Raw genomic sequence first — 20,557 nt, forward strand, 5'->3', positions numbered from 1 at the left:
AAATAATTACAAACAACCAAGAGAGAATAAGCAAACATACAATACACAAAATGCCAGAGTCCAGGCAAAAAGAACCACTCAGTAACCAGACTATTTCTTCCCTTTTTGTGGGATCTGTCCACTCATAGTGGGGCAGCCATGCCATCTAAACTACTATCATGCTAATGCAGTTCCATCTGCTCTTTAGATGGTTTTAAGTTCGCTCTGCAGATACTGGAGCCATAGGAACAACTTTCTCAGTCTCAATTCTCCAATGAAAAAACAAACAACCTGGCAGGTAAGAAGATGCACTTAGCTTCCAACTTCCACATGCTTCCACTTCTACCCACCTACACACCAACTTGCTTCAGGAATCATGTTTTGGCTTGTTGGAAATTTGAGTTTAAACACTAATAGGCAATTTGTCACAACCAATAGCAGGACAAACCAAAATGAACTAAAACCGAAAGAGAAAGCTTCCAAAAGTCCCCCCTCCAAACAGCATTAAAATTTTGCTGATTAAACCCTCGCATAAGTAACAATTTGAGCTTTAAGGGACCTATCAAATATAAACCAAATTATCAATTCAAGGCACACAACAGGAACTATACAATAATGGACTTTTGCTATGAGCAGCCCTCCAGCAATTCAGAGCACAGGTTTGTGAAATTTCCAGATTTCAAAATAAGCTGATTATATTTAATAATGACCCTCATTTCTATCCCTTTCCACTATCCCCCCCCCCATATAGATGATTGGGATTGATAAACATTTAATCTACAATTCAAATATACTATTCAAGGGCAATCTTATGGTTTATCACACTGCGTGAATCAACATGTACTAGAAAAGTTGCCCATATTTTGGTAATGGTTTTGAATGCATTATGTGTCTTACAACATGCATACCTTTTCCATGAGGCTTTTCAGTTTGGTAGCTTCTCCAGTCAGATCCTCAGCACTGGAAACAAGCTTTCCACAAACATTAGCAAGCTTCTGAGGTGGACTCCATTCAAGAACCAACTAACAAGAAATATAACATTACTTATCTGAAATGTAGTTTATACACAACTAGAGCAGCATTTTTACAACACCACTAAACTCAATTCTGATCAGCTACACAAAGCATGTTTTTTGTTAGTTGGTTTTCGGGGGGGGGGCGTTTACTGGTATCGTTGCGAACATATCTTAATACCATCTGTCTGTTATAATGGCAAAACAGTAAATCAACAATTATTTGAACAAATATGGAATGGAAAATTGGTTGTGCCCTACAAGAGTTCTCTGATGTGTACAGAGGTATTCCAGCAATGACTTAGTATGGATTAATATATTTGCACTGGCTCAGGAAAACAAGGAATCAAGTGACCCTCAAAAGAAGTCTAATGCTGCAAACTGCAATGGGTAAATCAATGCTGGCCCTATGAATGTGTTAAAAATAGTGCCAGGTTAGGCCCAATACCAGTGTCGTGTTTTGTTTATATCAGCCACTGAGAACATAGACTAATCTTGGATACTTCCATATGTCAAACCAGAAAGAACCATCTTGGTGAGTAGCCAATGCTCCATTCTATGTTTGTCATAGGAGATATTAAACATTTGGCTGATTCCTAGCTGCATTCTAAGGGGGAAGCAGCTGATTTAGGAAGTTGGGAGAACATGCTGGAGCACTCTCCTCCCAAAGTCTGCTATGGTGTAGTCTACAGTATTTTGTATTGCTCACTAAATGTACAAGCTGTGAACCACTGTGGTGGGCTGACATACCTCTGACAGAGGTGATTGCGGAAAGAGCTGCAGATGTCCCTGTTGCTCTGGAGAAGTGAGCTATGATATGTAGCAGTGTTGGCAGGTATTGTGTATGGGCAACTCTTTTCTCTTAGGGATTTGGGGTGAAAATATGTAAGGTTGCAGTATCTGAAACAAACAATACGTTTAATACGCCCTCTATACAAGTCTAGCCTGCTCAGAGGGATGGGAAGACTTGGAACAGGAGCTTAACTTCTGTAACCTATGAAATAGGGCCTTTATCTAGGACAGGCATCCCCAACCTTCGGCCCTCCAGATGTTTTGGACTACAATTCCCACCATCCCAGACCACTGCTCCTGTTAGCTAGGGATCATGGGAGTTGTAGGCCAAAACATCTAGAGGGCCGCAGGTTGGGGATGCCTGATCTAGGAGATAAAAGAAGATGAGCTCAGTCGCATAGCTGGGAAAGGTGAATTCCAATACCCTTCTGGCTGATTTGATGGCCACCAGGAACCCTATCTTTAGGGATATGAGTCTCAGTATTAGAGTCCTCAGCTGTTCAAATGACTATGCAGATTCCAGTAAGGGAAAGCTGTTATATGGGTTGGTTTAGCATGCTGGCTCCTCTAAGGAATAATTTAAAGTGAGAATGGAAGTCAAGCAGTAGGTGAAGCTCTTTAACTAGGATGAGTCAAGTACAGTAAGTGTGCTGCTCCAACGAGCGCTGCGACTCTTGGAGTTAAGTATTAGAACTTTGTATTATGGGCTAGATGAAAGGGCATTGACCCACTGCGGGATACCTCCAACACCAAACATAAAAAGAGAAAGTTGCTTCTCTAACTGTGTTTCATTGCTTTAAACAGAAGAGGGCTTGTTTAAAGAGGACTATAATTATGTCAGGTTTAAATCTAAAGTGGACCTTCAATATATTATAGACCCATTTTGGTCACATATACTGTAAGCATATGTTTGCTATTTTATATAAAAAAAATATTAACAGTACCATATGCTCACCTTGTGAGCATCTGTAGGGAACTGATTAACCGCACTTTGCACAGCAGCTGTAAGGTACATACACTGTTTGTTTAGCTTCACAAGGAAAGCAAGAAACTCGTCACCACTGTAAAAATGAAGTGAGACAATAGTTACATACTCAGTTATACAGAAACAGTTAATACTCTATTTCAGGGGTGGGGAACACTTTTTAGCCCAAGGACTACACCCCCTCATAGGTGCCTCTAGGGGGCCACATGCCGGCAGTGGGTATAGCCAGAGGCAAAAAGTGGGCAGAACTCTTACCCTCTGTACAGTAGGTTATATTTTAGCCACACAAGCCAGAGATTTCCATACACATAAAAAACCCTCTGCATCCTAAACCCACACATCTCTCACAGTTCAAGGATGCATTCTAGCCAGCCAAAAAGCACATGAGGTGTTTGTAATGATAGAAAAGAAAATCAATAAAAACATTTTTAAAAAAGCACATGAGGTGGGATCACAGCAAGGCTGGTTAGGGACATGGCCTGAGCAAAGGGAACAGCCTCTTCCCAAAGAGAGAATCCTGAGGGCTGGACAGAGTTGCTGGGCCTGAGGCTCCTCAACCCTGCTCTAACACGTAGTAATTTTAAAAACAGAAGTAAGGTGAAGCAGGTATGCAAACAGTAGACTTGCTCTTAAAATGAGGAATAAATATATAACCAAACTCATCATTCTATGGCTGCCGCTGGGGAACTTTACAACTGTACAAATCTGGGGGGCTGTGATATTACATTTCCCACACGCACAGCAGGGATTCTGATGTTTCCACCCACCTATATTTCGCTCACCTTGTGTCTGTCCCAGCAGGAGTTTAGATTCACCACTCATCTGTAGTTATTTGTCCCAGCAGTATGTTTTGTAATGGCCATGGTGCCACAGACAAATAAAACCAATCAACTACAGGCACACACACACACCCGTGTGTGTGACTGAACCTATGCGCAGTGCTGGGAAAGAATTAAATAATGTAATCCACACCAAGAAATGGAGGGAGAGAGCTAAAGACGGCTCGCAAGGAGATCCTCTCCAGAGTCTGAAGAGGACTTCAGTGAGGGCAGAGAAGAGACTGGAGGCGCAGTGAGGCTTTGTTTAGGCTGCTCAGCCTCCCCAATAACAGCTGGTGTGTGGGGTATCACAGCAGCAGCAACTGCTTTCCCGCATGTCCTCCAGCCTCCTGCTGGCCCCAGAGCTTCAATTCCAGTTGTGGATATTTTTTGTACGGTATTTATTATCTGAATTGGAGAGATGCTACACAGAGGGCATTTAAAGGGTGTTCAGAGAGTGCTCCCCACTTACGCAATTTTCACTTATGTGAGCAGGGTTTTGGAGCACAACACATACTTGTTGCCTGTACTACTACGAAAGAGTGTGCGTGTTTGTATTTCCATCAAACTGCTTTACCTGAGTTCCAAATTCACCACACTGGACAACTCTTCCAACTTTACTTTTTCTATCTGCACTTCTTTAACAGCACCTAAGATTTTCTGCTGATCTCTGGCATTTGTAATTCCAAGCTAAAACAAAACAAAAAAAATCAAAACATCTAAACAGAGAAATTTAGAATAAAACAGGATTTTAAAAACTCAAAAAGCTTGGTATTAAGTCCATGAAGGCTACATCATGGAAGAACAAGTTTCAGCATCTTAGGGCTGAGCATCCTCTAACTGTACTACAATCTCACCAAGCTAGGCTCAATAAATATTATACATATAGGGCAAATCCATATCTTCCAATGTATTTATTTGTAATTTAAAGCTGTAAGTTAAAACTTCAACTAATTTCCAAAGAAAAAACTGAACTACTACACAAAACAGGGAGCATCTGCTTGGTCTTTTGATGAAGTGATTTGATTGGGGTGGGGGGAATCTTTTCGTAAAAGGCACTGCAATCCAAACCCTCTTTGTGCCTGGTTGGTGGATTTGGCTGGCCGGAGACCGGACCAATACACCTGCAGCCATGCTGTGTCCAGAGGCCATAGTGAGTAGGTGGGCATGCCTGCGGCTGGTACAGCATTCGGGCCCACATTAGCCCTGATGAAGTCACATGATGTAACAGCAGGACTGGTCTAGCCACTCCCCCTGGAACACCCTATGTGGGGGCTTTCTGCTGCTGAGGATCCTACCTACAGCACTTCTACCCCCTTGTACGTTTGGCAGGCAGAAGGCGAGCTCTGCATTTGCAGTGACATTAGTGTCTAACCCCAGAGTCTGTCAAGACTGGCCCGTACGGGCAGGGATACCTTTACCTTTAATCCAACCACTCCACACCAAACTTGTCAATGGTGGGTTGGAGTGCTCCATAAGCCTCTTTTCCAGGTAACACCTGAAATTCCTTGATTGAATTCATATTCACCATTCAGCTCATATTATTTCCAAACAATTAACAGAGAGCTTTATAACCTTGTAGTTATAAAATTGTTTAAAAATGAACACTTAAGCACATGGTTATGCGCTAATAGTGGTACCTCGGGTTAAGTACTTAATTCGTTCCAGAGGTCCGTTCTTAACCTGAAACTGTTCTTAACCTGAAGCACCACTTTAGCTAATGGGGCCTCCTGCTGCTGCCACGCTGCCGGAACCAGCAGAAAGCTGTGGCCTCATAGTACAATTTTAGGTCTGGCAGGGCAAAGCCCCCTCTTTCTTTCGCATCAGTTAATATCTTAAACTTAATTCTGGGCTTTTTGCCCTGCCAGACAAACTTAGAAATATCTCTCTGCCACTTCCGGAAGCACTCCGTCTTGTCCACAATCTGTAATGTTTGGAACAAAAACAACATTTTTGGCAAGTTAAATAGTCTTTTAATGTCTTATAATACTTGGAGGTCAGCCCATCTGGCCCTGGAGATTTGCCCATTTGCATATTCTGAATGGCTTGTTCAATCTCTTGTCGTGTTATTTTGCAGTTCAGGATTGATCTATTTTCTTGTGACAATTTTGGTAGCCCATTTTTTTCCAGAAATTGTTTAATCTCGACCTCGTCTTGCGGCCCTTGAGTGTATAATTTTTTGAAGTATCTCTGGAAGCACTTTCTAATATCCACAGGGTTCTGAATATTTCTTCCTTCAATCTCTAAATTTGTAACTGTATTTAGTTTTTGTCTCCTCTTCAGCTGCCAAGCTAGCAGTTTTCCACATTTATTCGCCGATTCAAAAGTTTTTTTGTTTCATTAATTTAATCTTCCACTCTATTTCCTGATTTATCAATTTAGAATATTGGGCTTGATGAAGTTTAATTTCTTTCAGAGTCGGCTGTGACTTCGGATTTGATCTTAACTTCTTCTCTAATTCTTTAATTTTCTCCAAGATTTTGTCTTTCCTCTCATTTTGTATCCTTTTCTTTACAGCATTCTGTTGAATCAGGAACCCCCTCATCACAGCCTTACTTGCATCCCAGATGATTCTTTTTTCCACCGTAGTGTTCAAATTTATCTCAAAATAATCTTTCAAAACTTTTTGGGCCTTCTTAATAATCTCCTGATCTCTAAACAAATTGTCTTTTTCTAAACCCAAAGGTATCACACAGGTATCACACAGACAGCGGAGGTTTAGGATCAGAGTTCTCCTCCTCCTGGATGGGCTACCTTCCCAGGTTGACAAGCCTCATATCCCCCCACTTCCCTTGGGGTGTATGGGGTATAAGGGGAAGGGTAGTACCTCTAGTGGGGGGGACCACATCGTTCTCCTTCTGGGGTAGCTTTGGTCCCTATCCTGCACTCAGCTCTCACCTGTGGCTCCTACAAGCTGTCAACATGCGACAGCAGCCACACCCCTGAAGCGGCTTCAACTAGCCAGCTAAACCAAATGAGGGAAGCTGATGGGTCTCAAACCCTAGGTGAGTTAGGAATTCCCCCTACATGAGAAGACAGGCTCCGGCAGATTGTGTAGATGAGACCAATAGTGGGTCCATCAGACAAGAAGGCAGTTTCTGCACCATCACTATTCTCACAAATTAAAATGTACATCAATATTAAAAATGTTGTGTGATGTGAAAAATTAGAAACATCTGCATTAAGCCAACCTGTGTAAAGTCCTTGTTTTCCATGGTCAAAAGCTCCCTTAAACCAATTTCTCCCTCCTGTATGAAACAAAAAGATTTTATTTGAGGAAACAGAAAATCAGAATGTAATAATCCACCCTCCCATATGCCTTCACCCAGGTCAATAAACCCAACAAAATATCAAAACCTTTTAAGGATATTTACAGTGGATAAAACATAAAGCACAAATCTAGGTTAATATTCTGCACAATCCTACAATGTATCTTTTCAGTCATAAGTTCAATGTGCCTCAAGTGGGTGTAGTACTGAAGCCTAAATGCACATTCTCCAAAATAGGACAACAGAGAGGAAGACTTTTTTGGCCATTTTTTCCTCCCCTTGCAACCTCTCACTCTCCCCCACCCCAAACATGCTCTGAAGAGGGAGCAAGTGGTGGGGAAAATAGCCAAAAATTGCCTCCTTTTTCATTCTGTTGACTGTTCCTTCTGTCAGGGAGACACAACCCAACTGGACACCACCCCATATCTCATAGCTTTGATAAAATGCAAGAAACTACCCTGAGTAGAAGTAGAATGAGAGCCAAAGTTGACGTGACTGCTTTGGTCAAGCAGGAGCAAAAATCTAATTGCCGATTTTCTTTGCTCCTGCCTCACAATCAAACTGGAGTCAGTACCCAATCCAGTGGCCCCATGACGCGATTAGATCCAAGGCCATTATCCATATATGTTTTCAAAGCTTTCAAAGCTTACCTTCAGGACCTCTGTTAAATGTTCAAGCTCAAGGCCTTGTAAAAACACCTCCAGGTCGCCAAAGGCTGAATAAGAACTATAAATATATTGGTTGATTATTATAAAAGTATAAATAACTGGAGCAAATCTCAGAAATAAAATGACACATATTCTGTTGCTGCCCTTCAAATATTGATTAAAAATATTGATTTAAATTCAGTTCCAGTATAATAATGCAGAGGCAAAAAAACCCCTTATCAATAGCTAATTTGTGCATCCTTCATAGAATGGGTCTTTTCAATCGCACCAGAAGTTTTAAAAGGCAAATACATGTTATTATTTATATCTCTGCTAAAAGAATAAAAATATTTTCCTGATCAGCTGGTTTTTATAGCTGCTTAGAGGCAAAGGAATGAGTGAACTCTCAAGTCCAATACACAAATACCTTACTGTATCCTACAGATAAAAAAGTTCAACTAGCAGAGCGCTCTTGGGGAGGACAGCGGAAGAAACAAAATCCATGTTGGCAATCTATGCCCTGTCAGTTTAAAGCAGCTAGGGTGGTTTCCCATCACCTACATTCTAATTTCCCGCGGTATTTCCCTCCCAATTGACAACAGCTATGCAGTTTCCAACAATTTTCATTCTTTTTGAGAGGGAAAGGTGTTGGGGGAATGAAAGGGCCTTGGATCTTGCAGAGCCAAGCTTGCCCTTAAATCAATCATTCCTCTCCCCCTCCCCGCAGAAGATACCCATCCCATCAACAGTGTACATCTATGACCCTGAAACATTTTATGGGCATACAAATGGCTATGCAACTGCTGGAACTTCTCTCTAACAACAGAGCAGCTCTAACAGACTGCAGCATGAATTTTAGTATCTATTTAAAATGGAAGTGCTTTTAAAGGGAACTGAACTAAGTGTTTAAACAGGGCACTGTACTGTGTTTAAACTGTCCAATGGGCAAAGTTTTCATTGCAGAATACTTTCAAAGTTAAATACATTAGCATTCGCTATTTTTTACCTGGTTTTCTGGCTTTTAAATGTATTGGGAACTGCTTTCAGAAGTTTGTGAATAGCCTCTTCTTTAGTCAGGTTGTTGAATTTTTCTTGGAAAGGGTGTTTACTCAATGAAAGTAAGCTAAAAAGCTAAGAGAATAATTAAAAACAAATTGTTAATATTATATCAAGGTACAGATTGTTTTTCATGTTTACTAATAGGTCTAAACAAAATAAAACAAAATAAATAAATAAATAAATAAAATCCTTCCAGTAGCACCTTAGAGGCCAACTAAGTTAGTTATTGGTATGAGCTTTTGTGTGCATGCACACTTCTTCAGATACGAAAGCTCATGCCAATAACTAACTTAGTGTGTCTCTAAGGTGCTACTGGAAGGAATTTTTAAATTTTATTTTATTTTATTTTATTTCGACTACAGCAGACCAACACGACTACCTACCTGTAACTACTACTAACAGGTCTGTTACACTGTTTAGTCCAACTGGAAATTCAGCTATAAAATAGTGAGAATATGCAGAAAAATTTCTACTTTGCTATCATGTTAGACTCCACTGGTTCCCAATTAGGGGTCCGGGGACTCCTGGGGGTCCACAGAACGCACCTGGAGGTCCACAGTCCCATCCCTTGCCTCCCCAACTAAATTTTTGCCATTTCTGCATGATAATATCACAAATTTTATGGTGTTTTAGCGCTGTGCAATTTTTCAATATATTAGCCAAAATCAGTTTTGAAATTACACCGCAATGATGATTTTGACATGGCAATAAACAGCAATGTATCGCTCCTCATGTGAAGGGTTTCAAAGCGCCGCTGATATCACACAATGATCTCTGTAATAACAGGGCAGCTGATTGCAAGGCGCTGCCTTCCCCTCACACTGACAGAGAACAGGGCAGCTGATTGCCCCCACTTCAAGGCCCCATGGCACTACCTTCCCCTGGCACTGAGACGGAGCAGCTCTTTTCAGTCAGCAGGGGACGTACATCTTTGTTGGCTGCCACCGCTGACAGCGGGCTTGAGGCACACCCCCATCCCCTCCCACCCAAACCATGCAGTGGTGAGTCCGCTTCCTCTCCTCTCCTCACCCATCCTACCTCAGCGGCTGCTCCTTCCCTCATCCCCATGCCTGATCTCCTTTTGCTTGCTCTTAAGTCTTTTTTACTGACAATGATGTGTGCTGTCCCTTGGCTGCCTTATTTTACTTCAGATGGAGCAAGTCACTTTTCTATCAAGTGTGTACAGTATGTTTTCAGTATTAATCCTTCCAAGTATGTTCAGCTTCAAATTTTGTTCCTCTTTGTGTTGTGGCAGTTGACCCTAGTTTCTTTTTCCAAATTAGCACATCAGTAGAAATAAATTCAGATTGTCACAGGTAGAAATTTTACTCAAGCATGAATCTGAATGAAGATATACAGCAATTTCATAAATTATTACTAAGTGGCAGAGCATGTTTAAAAAACAGAAGGCAGAAGAACTAGCAAGGTCTGTCTTACAGATGATGTTGCTGAAATGCAACTACGTGCACTGGATGACTACTTGCACCATACTAATATTAAATTAAAGGGGCATGGTTCAAACCTTGCCACTTTTATAGAGGCTGAGTCCTTTAAAAGAGGCTCTGTGGATACAGAGTACACATGTTCCAAGGGGCCTCTTTTAAAAGACGCACCCTGTATTATACTGCATTGCAGAGGTTTGAGGTCCCTTCCAATTCTACAATTCTATAAACCTAAGAATCGAACCATCTTTTTAAACAGAAAATCATAAGAGCTTTACTTAGTAAGAGAGGCAACAAGAGGGCATGCTGACTGTGTGCCCGACAGAACACTGAAGGGAAGGGAGCTCAAGTCTCAACATAAACTTCACTTTAAAATTTGCTGCATGTAACTGTCGTAACATTCTAGAGTGCAGCGCAGAATGTTGAGTATGAGGTGATGTGGATATATAACTGAGAAAAGGTTTTGAAAATAATCCTGTTGCATAGATACAGAAGCATCAAGAAAAGGTGCAATTTTGGCAGTGTGGAGGTGATGAACATATTGAATCTGAACAGGTAGGAATTAATTCATTGCTTACATGTCAGTGCATTTGTAGGCCAATGTCACTCCTTCCTCTGCCCCGAAAAAGGTAATCACAAGGACTTACACAGAACATCAAGGCAGACAACTGAGCTCACAAACATGAGCCCTCACATTTTTTCTGTTGTTCAGTAGTGTTGGGAAAGTGCAATGTGAAGCAAACAAAAGTTGTGTGCTGGAAGAGGCTGTTTAACCCTCCCACTTGACAATTCTTTTCAATTGCAATACCATAGCACCCAGCATATTTTATAACCCAGCATCTCAGGTTACAAAGCAACCCTAGATTTCTTGCAGAATGCCCGGTGGTAGAAATCTCTTCATGTTGCCGTTCCAAATTCAGAATAGCAAACAAAATGCAGGATCATGGCGGGGTGGGAAATTTTTGTTAGCCCCAGGCACCCCGTGGTCCCCATCTGGAATGGAGTCTGAAAGACCAGGAAAATGTGTGGATCCAGAGAGAGTAAGGCGTAAGCAACCACAATGTACAATATTGCATAATACTGTTGCTGATCTCAGAGCACACATGTTATTATTTTTTTTAAAATATTTATTAAGATTTTTTAAATACAAAAATGCAAAAGTAATAAACAATATAACATATATCATAACGTATTATCAAAACTTCTTTGGACTCCCTCATGTCTCCCGCTCCCACTTGCATCATTACAAAACTTTTTCCAGCAATTTATCAACTTATTTACATTCTTAAATCTTATTCATTTAATTTAGTCTGATAATTCTCCAAAAAAATTATATTTTCCTCAGTCTCATTTATCATCCAGATTACGTCTAATTTAGTGGTGCTCAATTGTTTATGATCTGGCATCCTTCTTAACATTCAACCAAATTACAGTGTTTTTGTAAATAAATCCTGAATTTCTTCCAGTCTTCTTCAACCGTCTCCTCTCCCAGGTCTCGGATTCTGCCGGTCATCTCTGCCAATTCCATATAGTCTATCAGCTGCATCTGCCATTCTTCCAGTGTGGGTAGATCTTGGGTTTTCCAATGCTTAGCGATGAGTATCCTTGCTGCCGTTGTTGCATACAGGAAAAAAGTTCTGTCCTTCTTTATCACCCTCTGGCCGACAATACCCAGGAGAAAGGCCTCTGGTTTCTTAGGGAAAGTATACTTAAATACCTTTTTCAACTCATTATATATCATTTCCCAGAAGGCCTTCACTCTAGGGCACGTCCACCAGAGGTGAAAGAATGTTCCTTCATTTCCTTTACACTTCCAGCATTTGTTATCAGACAAATGGTATATTTTGGCAAGTTTAACTGGGGTCATGTACCATCTATATATCATTTTCATTACATTTTCCTTCAAAGCATTACATGCAGTGAAGTTCAACCCAGTGGTCCACAACCTTTCCCAGTCTTCAAACATAATGTTATACCCAATATCCTGTGCCCACTTTATCATAGCCGATTTAACCATTTCATCTTGTGTGTTCCATTTTAACAGCAAGTTATACATTCTTGAAAGTACTTTAGTCTTAGGTTCTAACAATTCTGTTTCCAATTTCGATTTCTCCACCTGGAACCCTAACTTTTTGTCATTTTTAAAGACTTCTTTAATCTGAGCGCAGTGTAACCAGTCTCGCACTTTATCCTTCATTTTCTCCAAACTCTGCAATTTCCAATTGTCTCCATCTTTTTCTAGTATTTCCCCATATTTTGGCCATTTGGCCTCCATATTGGGTCTTTTTCGGGTCTTAGCTTCCAGAGGTGATAGCCACCTTGGAGTTTTATTTTCCAGTAAGTCTTTATATTTTGTCCAGACATTAAACACTGCTTTTCTGACAATATGGTTCTTAAAGGCCTTATTGATCTTAACCTTGTCATACCATAAGTATGCATGCCAACCAAAAGCGTTGTTGAAACATTCCAGATCCAGTACGTCAGTGTCTTCGAGAAGTAGCCAGTCTTTTAGCCAGCAGAAAGCTGCGGCCTCATAGTACAACTTTAGGTCTGGCAGGGCAAAGCCCCCTCTTTCTTTCGCATCAGTTAGTATCTTAAACTTAATTCTGGGCTTTTTGCCCTGCCAGACAAACTTAGATATATCTCTCTGCCACTTCCGGAAGCACTCCGTCTTGTCCACAATCTGTAGTGTTTGGAACAAAAACAACATTTTTGGCAATACATTCATCTTGATAGCAGCAATTCGGCCTAACAAAGAAAGTTTCAATTTTGTCCAACTGTCTAAATCTCTCTTAATTTCTGACCAACATTTTTCATAATTGTCCTTAAATAAATTCAGATTTTTTGCTGTTATGTTTACCCCTAGGTACTTTACTTTTTTAACCACATTTAATTCTGTCTCCCTCTGAAACCGTTCTGACTCTGTATCTGTCAAATTTTTCCCCAATACCTTGGTTTTCTGTTTGTTTAATTTAAATCCCGCCACCCGACCAAAGTCTTGAATCAATTGTAATACTCTTTTCGAACTAGATTCTGGCTCCCGCAAGGTCAAAACTAGGTCATCTGCAAAAGCTTTAAGTTTATATTGTTTCGCTCCGACCTGAATTCCTTCCACCAACCGGTCCCCCCTAATCATATTCAAGAGCACCTCCAGAACCAAAATAAATAGCAGAGGGGAAATAGGGCAGCCTTGTCGTGTTCCTTTTTCAATTTTAAACTCTTCTGTAACCACATTGTTAACTATCAATTTAGCCTTTTGTTCTGAATATATTGCATCAATCCCATTCTCAAAACCCCGTCCCACTCCCATTTCTTTTAAATTTCCCTTCATAAATTTCCAGGAGATATTGTCAAAGGCCTTCTCCGCGTCTATAAAGATTAACACTGCTTTTGTATTTATATCTGTTTGCAAAAGTTCCAAAATGTCAATAATGTTCCTTGTGTTAGCAAACAAGTGTCTACCTGGGAGAAAGCCCGCCTGGTCCTTATGAATTACTTCGTTTAAAACTTTTTTAAATCTACTTGCCAGAATATCTGCAAATATTTTGTAATCCACATTTAAAAGAGAGATGGGACGATAGTTCTTAAGTTGTGTCTTTTCAGCTTCCGATTTTGGTATCAATGTGATGAAGGCTTCTTTCCATGATTCTGGCGCCCTCCTTCCCTCCATAATTTCATTACTAACCTCCATCAGTGGTTGTATCAGGTAGTCTTTTAGTGTCTTATAATACTTGGAGGTCAGCCCATCTGGTCCTGGAGATTTGCCCAATTTCATGTTCTGAATGGCTTGTTCAATCTCTTGTCGTGTTATTTTACAGTTCAGGATTGATCTATTTTCTTGTGACAATTTTGATAGTCCATTTTTTTCCAAAAATTGTTTAATCTCAATCTCATCTTGCGGCCCTTGAGTATATAATTTTTTGAAATATCTCTGGAAGCACTTTCTAATATCCACAGGGTTCTGGATGTTTCTTCCTTCAATCTCTAAATTTGTAACTGTATTTAATTTTTGTCTCCTCTTCAACTGCCAAGCTAGCAGTTTTCCACATTTATTCGCCGATTCAAAAGTTTTTTGTTTCATTAATTTAATCTTCCACTATTTCCTGGTTTATCAATTTAGAATATTGTGCTTGATGAAGTTTAATTTCTCTCAACGTCGGCTGTGACTTCGGATTTAATCTTAGCTTCTTTTCTAGTTCTTAAATTTTCTCCAAAATTTTATCTTTCCTCTCATTTTGTGTCCTTTTCTTTACAGCATTCTGTTGTATCAAGAACCCCCTCATCACTGCCTTGCTTGCGTCCCAGATAATTCTTTTTTCCACCGTAGTGTTCATGTTTATCTCAAAATAGTCCTTTAGAGCTTTTTGGGCCTTCTTGATAATCTCCTGATCTCTAAACAGATTGTCATTCATCTTCCATCTAAAGGAGCCGGTTGGTATTAATGTCATATCCATCTTTACTGCATTGTGGTCGGAGCAGGTCTTTGGGCAGATTTCCACCTTCTTGACCTTGGGTGCCAGACCTCTAGATATCCATATTTGGTCGATTCTTGTCCAGGTCAGTTGGGCTTCAGAGAAAAATGTTCCCTCTCTTCCCAAGGGGTTCTTTATCCTCCAGATATCAATCAAATCCATATTGTCTGTCATTTCAAAAAAGGTCTTTGGTAGTCTGCCATCTTTTGTGTCAGAGCACACATGTTAAGGCATCAGCCTTGGTTTCCAACTTCCTGGCTTTGTGGGAATAGTTTTAACTCTTTGCAGACTAGAAGGCTTTTTATCACTGAATTATTATACCAGCTCTGTTTACTATGCCTCTAATGTAGCTAAGCAACCTATGAATACAAGCATTTCAACTCAAATCTTGACACCATACACAAAATAGTACCTCTGAATGCTTGTTGCTCTTTGCAATCTCTCCTGCTATCAGTCCATCTTTGGTCTGTATTGATTTATCAGCTCCCAATTCAAGCAACTTGAAGACTACTTTTTTATGACCTTGGCGTGCTGCCCACGTTAATGCCTGTAACAAAGCATTAAGTTGTTTTTATTAGGTAATATGGACTTTAAAACTGGATAAGGAAAGCAATTGCAACTTAAATTACCACTGAATCAATGTCTCATTCGGTTGAATCCTGCCTGCTATTCAAGCTTAACATACTGATTGTTTGTTTGTTCTCTTCTCTTCCAAACAAACAAATAAGTGAAAACTCTGTGGCTTGAATCTAGAGTTGTCCTGTACAAGTACTTAGTCAAACATGACTGATTCCCCCTTCCAGCTACAGTCCCTTGTACCACACCTCAAGCTATTCCGGAGGGTCTTCAATCCTTGAAATGGGATGGATTTTCAGGAGCCATAGGAAACTGGCAGGAAAAGAGATGAGAAAGTCCAACTCCATGAGCAGAGCTGCGATTGCAAAAGTTAACATTCACACCAGTATGTGTTCTTCCTTACATGGAATTCAGCTAGATTAGCTGTATTTTACTATACTGTTCTTCAGATAGATTATATAATTCACCCCAATCCAGCATCAGCATCTGCATAATGAAACTGTTTTAATTCCTGAAATCAATAGACTGAAGTGGTTGAGTGATGCATGATTTTTTCCCACCTTACTCTGAAGTAAAGGTGTGGGGGGGGGGGGAAACATGCATCATTCAACCATTTGTGACCCTGGCTGAAGAGAAAGCCAGGGTAAAAAAAAAAAGGAAAAAAAAAGCTTATTACTTCAGAAACGAAGTAAGAAAATCTATTTATATGTGGTTTATGTTATATGTGTATATCCCTTCTTTGGCTACACGTGAACTCTTCATAACTGAGAAAAAACTTACATGTATGTGAAATAATCTGATTGTGTCAGGGGCACTCCCTCATTTTAGTAAAGTATTTTTCCTTCTCCTCCTCCAAAAACAAATGGAGAACAAAGGGGGTGAAAGAAAATCTGAATGATGCAAGATTAAGCACATTTCAGAAATAATTAAAGCCCGTCTTATTGTTTAGAATAAAGCTCACTTACTGTGTAACCACGTTCATCCTGGGCATTTATTTCTGATCCATGAGCAGCAAGAAGAGTTACAACTTGAGGATGACCTTCACGGGCTGCATACATTAATGGAGTCATTTTCTTCCTAAGCAAAAATCCATTAAATATCCATTAAAGCAGCTATTGTGTTCTTAATCCAAACACTATTTATTCTGTTAATATTTCATATGTTTCTCATGTGCAAAAGCCTTAGTAAAACTTATTCAGTAATACAGTGGTACCTCGGGTTACATACGCTTCAGGTTACAGACTCCGCTAACCCAGAAATATTACCTCGGGTTAAGAACTTTGCTTCAGGATGACAACTGAAATCGTGCTGTGGTGGCGCGGCAGCAGCAGGAGGCCCCATTAGCTAAAGTGCTTCAGGTTAAGAACAGTTTCAGGTTAAGAACAGACCTCCAGAACAAATTAAGTACTTAACCCGAGGTACCACTGTAAATAGTGAACCACCAACACATTAGGCCTTGAAATAACAAATCATGTAAACAATGCTGAAAGCACAACTGAAGAAACAAACTTTGCTTGTTGCATTTCATTGGAGACTCTTGGCTTTGCAGAGGACAAAAGGTTAAAATTTGGAATGCCTCAACACATGCTAAAGTATACACCGGTGGTTGGCACAGCTGTCCTGCTTGAAGAAAACCCTATGGGTAATTCCATAGTGACCAATGTAACATTTGTAAGTTTCTTTACCTAATATTTTGTGTTTCAGCTTATATTAGTTGTAAGTCCAATTAACATAAAAATATGTGTGTGTTGATCTCCCCTACAAATATAATCAAAAAATATACAAATGGTAGTTTAAATGTTTTCTTTTTATTGCATTTTAAAATATGTTACTAATGTAACAGTTTTGCAACCGCAAGAATTTATCTGTAACTTGGATAAGTGTTTTCTCTAAAAGTATGAATGTTTTTAAAATCCACCTGCGGCAATATATACAAAGAGCTAATGTTTCATGGGCAAGTGTCAAACTTATGGTTATGTTTCCTGTAAACTGAATAGGAAAAAGTCTTCTGGCAAATGACCTGTGAACAAAGTACATCATCAAAGTATATTGTGACAATTCATTGATAAGACACCCACAAACAAATGCTACCAAAACAAGACCCTGTTAACATAACACTTTACTACACATTCACAAGTTGCAGGTCAGCATCAAGCCCACATGGGAAGTTGTAAAGTTCAAAGCAAGTTACACTTAGCTATAGGTAAAGGTACCCATGACCATCAGGTCCAGTCGTGACCAACTCTAGGGTTGCGCGCTCATCTTGCTCAAGAGGCCGGGAGCCGGCCCTTGTCCGCAGACAGCTTCCGGATCACGTGGTCAGCGTGACTAAGCCGCTACTGGCGAACCAGTGCAGCACACGGAAACGTCGTTTACCTTCCGCTGGGGAGCGGTCCCTATTTATCTACTTGCACTTTGGGGCGCTTTCGAACTGCTAGGTTGGCAGGAGCTGGGACCGAACAACGGGAGCTCACCCCGTTGCGGGGATTCGAACCGCCGACCTTTCGATCAGCAAGTCCTAGGCTCTGTGGTTTAACCCACAGCTCCACCCGCGTCCCACACTTAGCTATAGCAACACTCTAATGATTTGTTTATTTTCAATCCAACATTTATCACCATTTTCAGGAAAGACAAATGTCACAGAAGCCCTTTTTATGAAAAGGATTTCATACTGATAAATATCTTATTGTATCACCAATGAATTTTCTTTTCAATTTCTCAATCTCAAACTCAACCATAACCAAGTTGTCAACTGACTTTCAGGGGCTGTTTCTGCTTCTGCATTTTATTTCAGAATAATCACATTTCCCATAGGGACATTATTTCCTGTGTTTGTGGTACTCATTTTAAATTTTGTTAAAAGGTCATTTGCACTTCATCCTTTTATATGGTTATACTGTTCCCTGAGGTGAGGCAAGAGACCAGCTCCTGAGGGGAATTTTTGTGTCTCTAGAACAGTCCTTGCCAACCTTTTTTTGGTCATGCTCCACCTAGACACCTCTACAATCCTGATGCCCCCAAATGACATATAATTCTTATTATTCAAAAAGCAAACTCCTATTCACATGGAGGAAGTCCAAAAGGTCATTTCATTCTCCAATTGCTCCCCTTAAAAATCAAGTTGCCCCCCTGTGGGGCATGTGCCCCATTTTAGAAACCATGACTCTAGAGTAAGGGAGGGGAACCTCTAGCTCAGCGCTGGCGAAGCTATGGCATGTGTGCCAGAGAGGGCACTCATAGCCCTCTCTGTGGGCACGCATGCTGTCGCCACAGCATGTAGTTGTAGCTGTAGTTTCTGTGCCGGGGTGGGGGAGGAGGAGAGGAGGTCTCTTGCGCTATCCAAAGGCTGCGGCACCAGGGCATGGCGAGCAAGCAAGCAAGGGGCTGAGCAGGCATTGATTTTTGATACGCCAGGGCCTCCTGCCAGTCTGTTTTTCCTATTCGGGAGTAAGCTGCCTTGAGTTCAGCAGGGCTTAACTCCCAGGTCAGTAAGCATATAAACACAGCAACCTAAGAAGGGGCTGCTGGGTTTACATGTTCGCTGGGCTTTCCTGTGGAAGCCAACAGAGAAATTCATTCCATGGAGGTTGCGATCAAACAGCAGCCAAAGAAATAGCTAATAATAATAATAATAATAATAATAATAATAATAAATTATTTATACCCCGTCCATCTGGCTAGGTTTATTTATTTATATTTACAGTCATACCTCGGGTTAAAGTAGCTTCAGGTTGAGCGTTTTCAGGTTGCGTTCCGTGGCGACCCAGAAGTAATGGGTTTTGCTGCTCGCACATGTGCAGACGCTCAAAATGATGTCACGCACATGCGCAGAAGCGGCAAATCGTGACCCGTGCACATGGGTTGCGTTCTGCTCAGGATGCGAACGGGGGTACAGAACAGATCCCATTCACATCCAGAGGTACCACTGTATTTGTATGTGTGCACACAATAATTATTATCTCACATTAAAAATTGGGAGGGTAGCTCTTAGTACAACCCACCAGTGTACACTAGTGGCCAGAATTGTGTAACCTTCTGGAAAAACGTATTTCCGAGGTTTGATGGCTCATAACACCACTTTGTTTTGGAGTAATACCAGTGCTTTTATTCTGTGGGGATGCAGGGGTACGCATACTCCTAAACATTTTGTGAATTTAACAGAAGAAATTAACTGTATTTATTTTCCCCGATATGGGACGCGGGTGGCGCTGTGGGTTAAACCACAGAGCCTAGGACTTGCCTAATGGAAGGTTGGCAGTTTGAATCCCAGCAACGGGGTGAGCTCCCATTGCTCAGTCCCTGCTCCTGCCAACCTAGCAGTTCGAAAGCATGAAGTGCAAGTAGATAAATAGGTACCGCTCCGGCGGGAAGGTAAATGGCGTTTCCGTGCGCTGCTCTGGTTCACCAGAAGCGGCTTAGTCATGCTGGCCACATGACCCGGAAGCTGTACGCCGGCTACCTCGGCCAATAAAGTGAGATGAGCACCGCAACCCCAGAGTCGGTCATGACTGGACCTAATGGTTAGGGGTCCCTTTACCTTTACCTTTACTTTCCCCGATCTGAACTGTATTTCCGCGCCCACCCACCCCGTGATTATCTTGAGTCAAAATGAGAATACCCCTAAACTTTTTTTAAAAAAGGAAGCAGTTATACCATAAAATTATTTATCAATGGAAAGATAATTTAATGAAAAAATGTAATGCAATAACTATTATGAAGGATTATTTATTACAACAGCAGTCATAAAGAAGAAACATGAAACATGCAAAAAAAATAAAAGAGATATACAGGTTAAATTGCCATGCTGGCACTTTGCGATAAAAAAGTGAGTTCGGGGTTGCAGTGTGGGCACTGTCTCTAAAAGGTTTGCCATCACTGTTCTAGCCCATGGGCCAATCTTGGCCTGCCAGGCATCCACATTCGTCCTATGAAGCCAGGGTTACCCACTCAACACCTGATATCATGCAAGTAAGAGCAGGGCTTGACCAAAACTGTTTTGTGCAGCTACAAAAGCACACAACAACCAGCTGGTTGTCAGGAGCCTTTAAAGCACTGCACAATACAGGGACCCAGTGCTAAAAAATTAATCCCCGCCCCACATCTGCTGTTATTATGCAAGCTGCACATTACAGTGTTACAATGATCACAATAAATGTTGCATGCAAAACACATACCGTATTTTTCACCCTATAAGGCGCAACGGCCCATAGGGCGCATCTAGGGGTTTTTTTTGGGGGGGGGAGAATAAAGAAAACCCCCCCCCCGGCGCGGGGCTGGAGCGGGGGAAGCCTGTGCTTCCCCCGACCCCAGAACAGGCTGCTATCCGCAAGCCTTGGGAGCCCGCCGGGAACTCCCGCCGGACTCCCAAGGCTTGCGGATATCTGCCCGAAGCCCGGGACGCACTGCACAGCTGCTATCCGCCAGCCCCAAAGACCAAGTCAGGGAACATTGGGAAGGCGGCGTTCCGCCTCCCCGCTGTCCCCCGAGCTTGTGGGGCTGGCGGTG

General features: G+C 41.2%; 1 protein-coding gene across 3 annotated transcripts in view; it reads right to left on the minus strand.

The window, feature by feature from the left end:
- ASZ1 (ankyrin repeat, SAM and basic leucine zipper domain containing 1) overlaps window positions 1-20,557 on the minus strand; it is a 39,689-nt gene that overhangs the window by 1,010 nt on the left and 18,122 nt on the right. For 2 of the 3 annotated variants that reach the window (XM_079994308.1, XM_079994310.1), the window contains exons 5-12: window positions 16,018-16,129; window positions 14,889-15,023; window positions 8,510-8,634; window positions 7,507-7,582; window positions 6,779-6,835; window positions 4,165-4,277; window positions 2,740-2,845; window positions 888-1,001 (exon numbers count right to left, since the gene is read on the minus strand). In XM_079994308.1, coding sequence (XP_079850434.1) covers window positions 888-1,001; window positions 2,740-2,845; window positions 4,165-4,277; window positions 6,779-6,835; window positions 7,507-7,582; window positions 8,510-8,634; window positions 14,889-15,023; window positions 16,018-16,129 — 838 coding nt within the window. Of the gene's footprint in view, window positions 1-887; window positions 1,002-2,728; window positions 2,846-4,164; window positions 4,278-6,778; window positions 6,836-7,506; window positions 7,583-8,509; window positions 8,635-14,888; window positions 15,024-16,017; window positions 16,130-20,557 lie in introns of all 3 variants that reach the window. The other variant, XM_079994309.1, reaches the window with a different exon arrangement.

The sequence above is a fragment of the Podarcis cretensis genome, assembly GCF_951804945.1.
Source record: "Podarcis cretensis genome assembly, chromosome: 10".
In the NCBI taxonomy this organism is placed as follows: domain Eukaryota; kingdom Metazoa; phylum Chordata; class Lepidosauria; order Squamata; family Lacertidae; genus Podarcis; species Podarcis cretensis.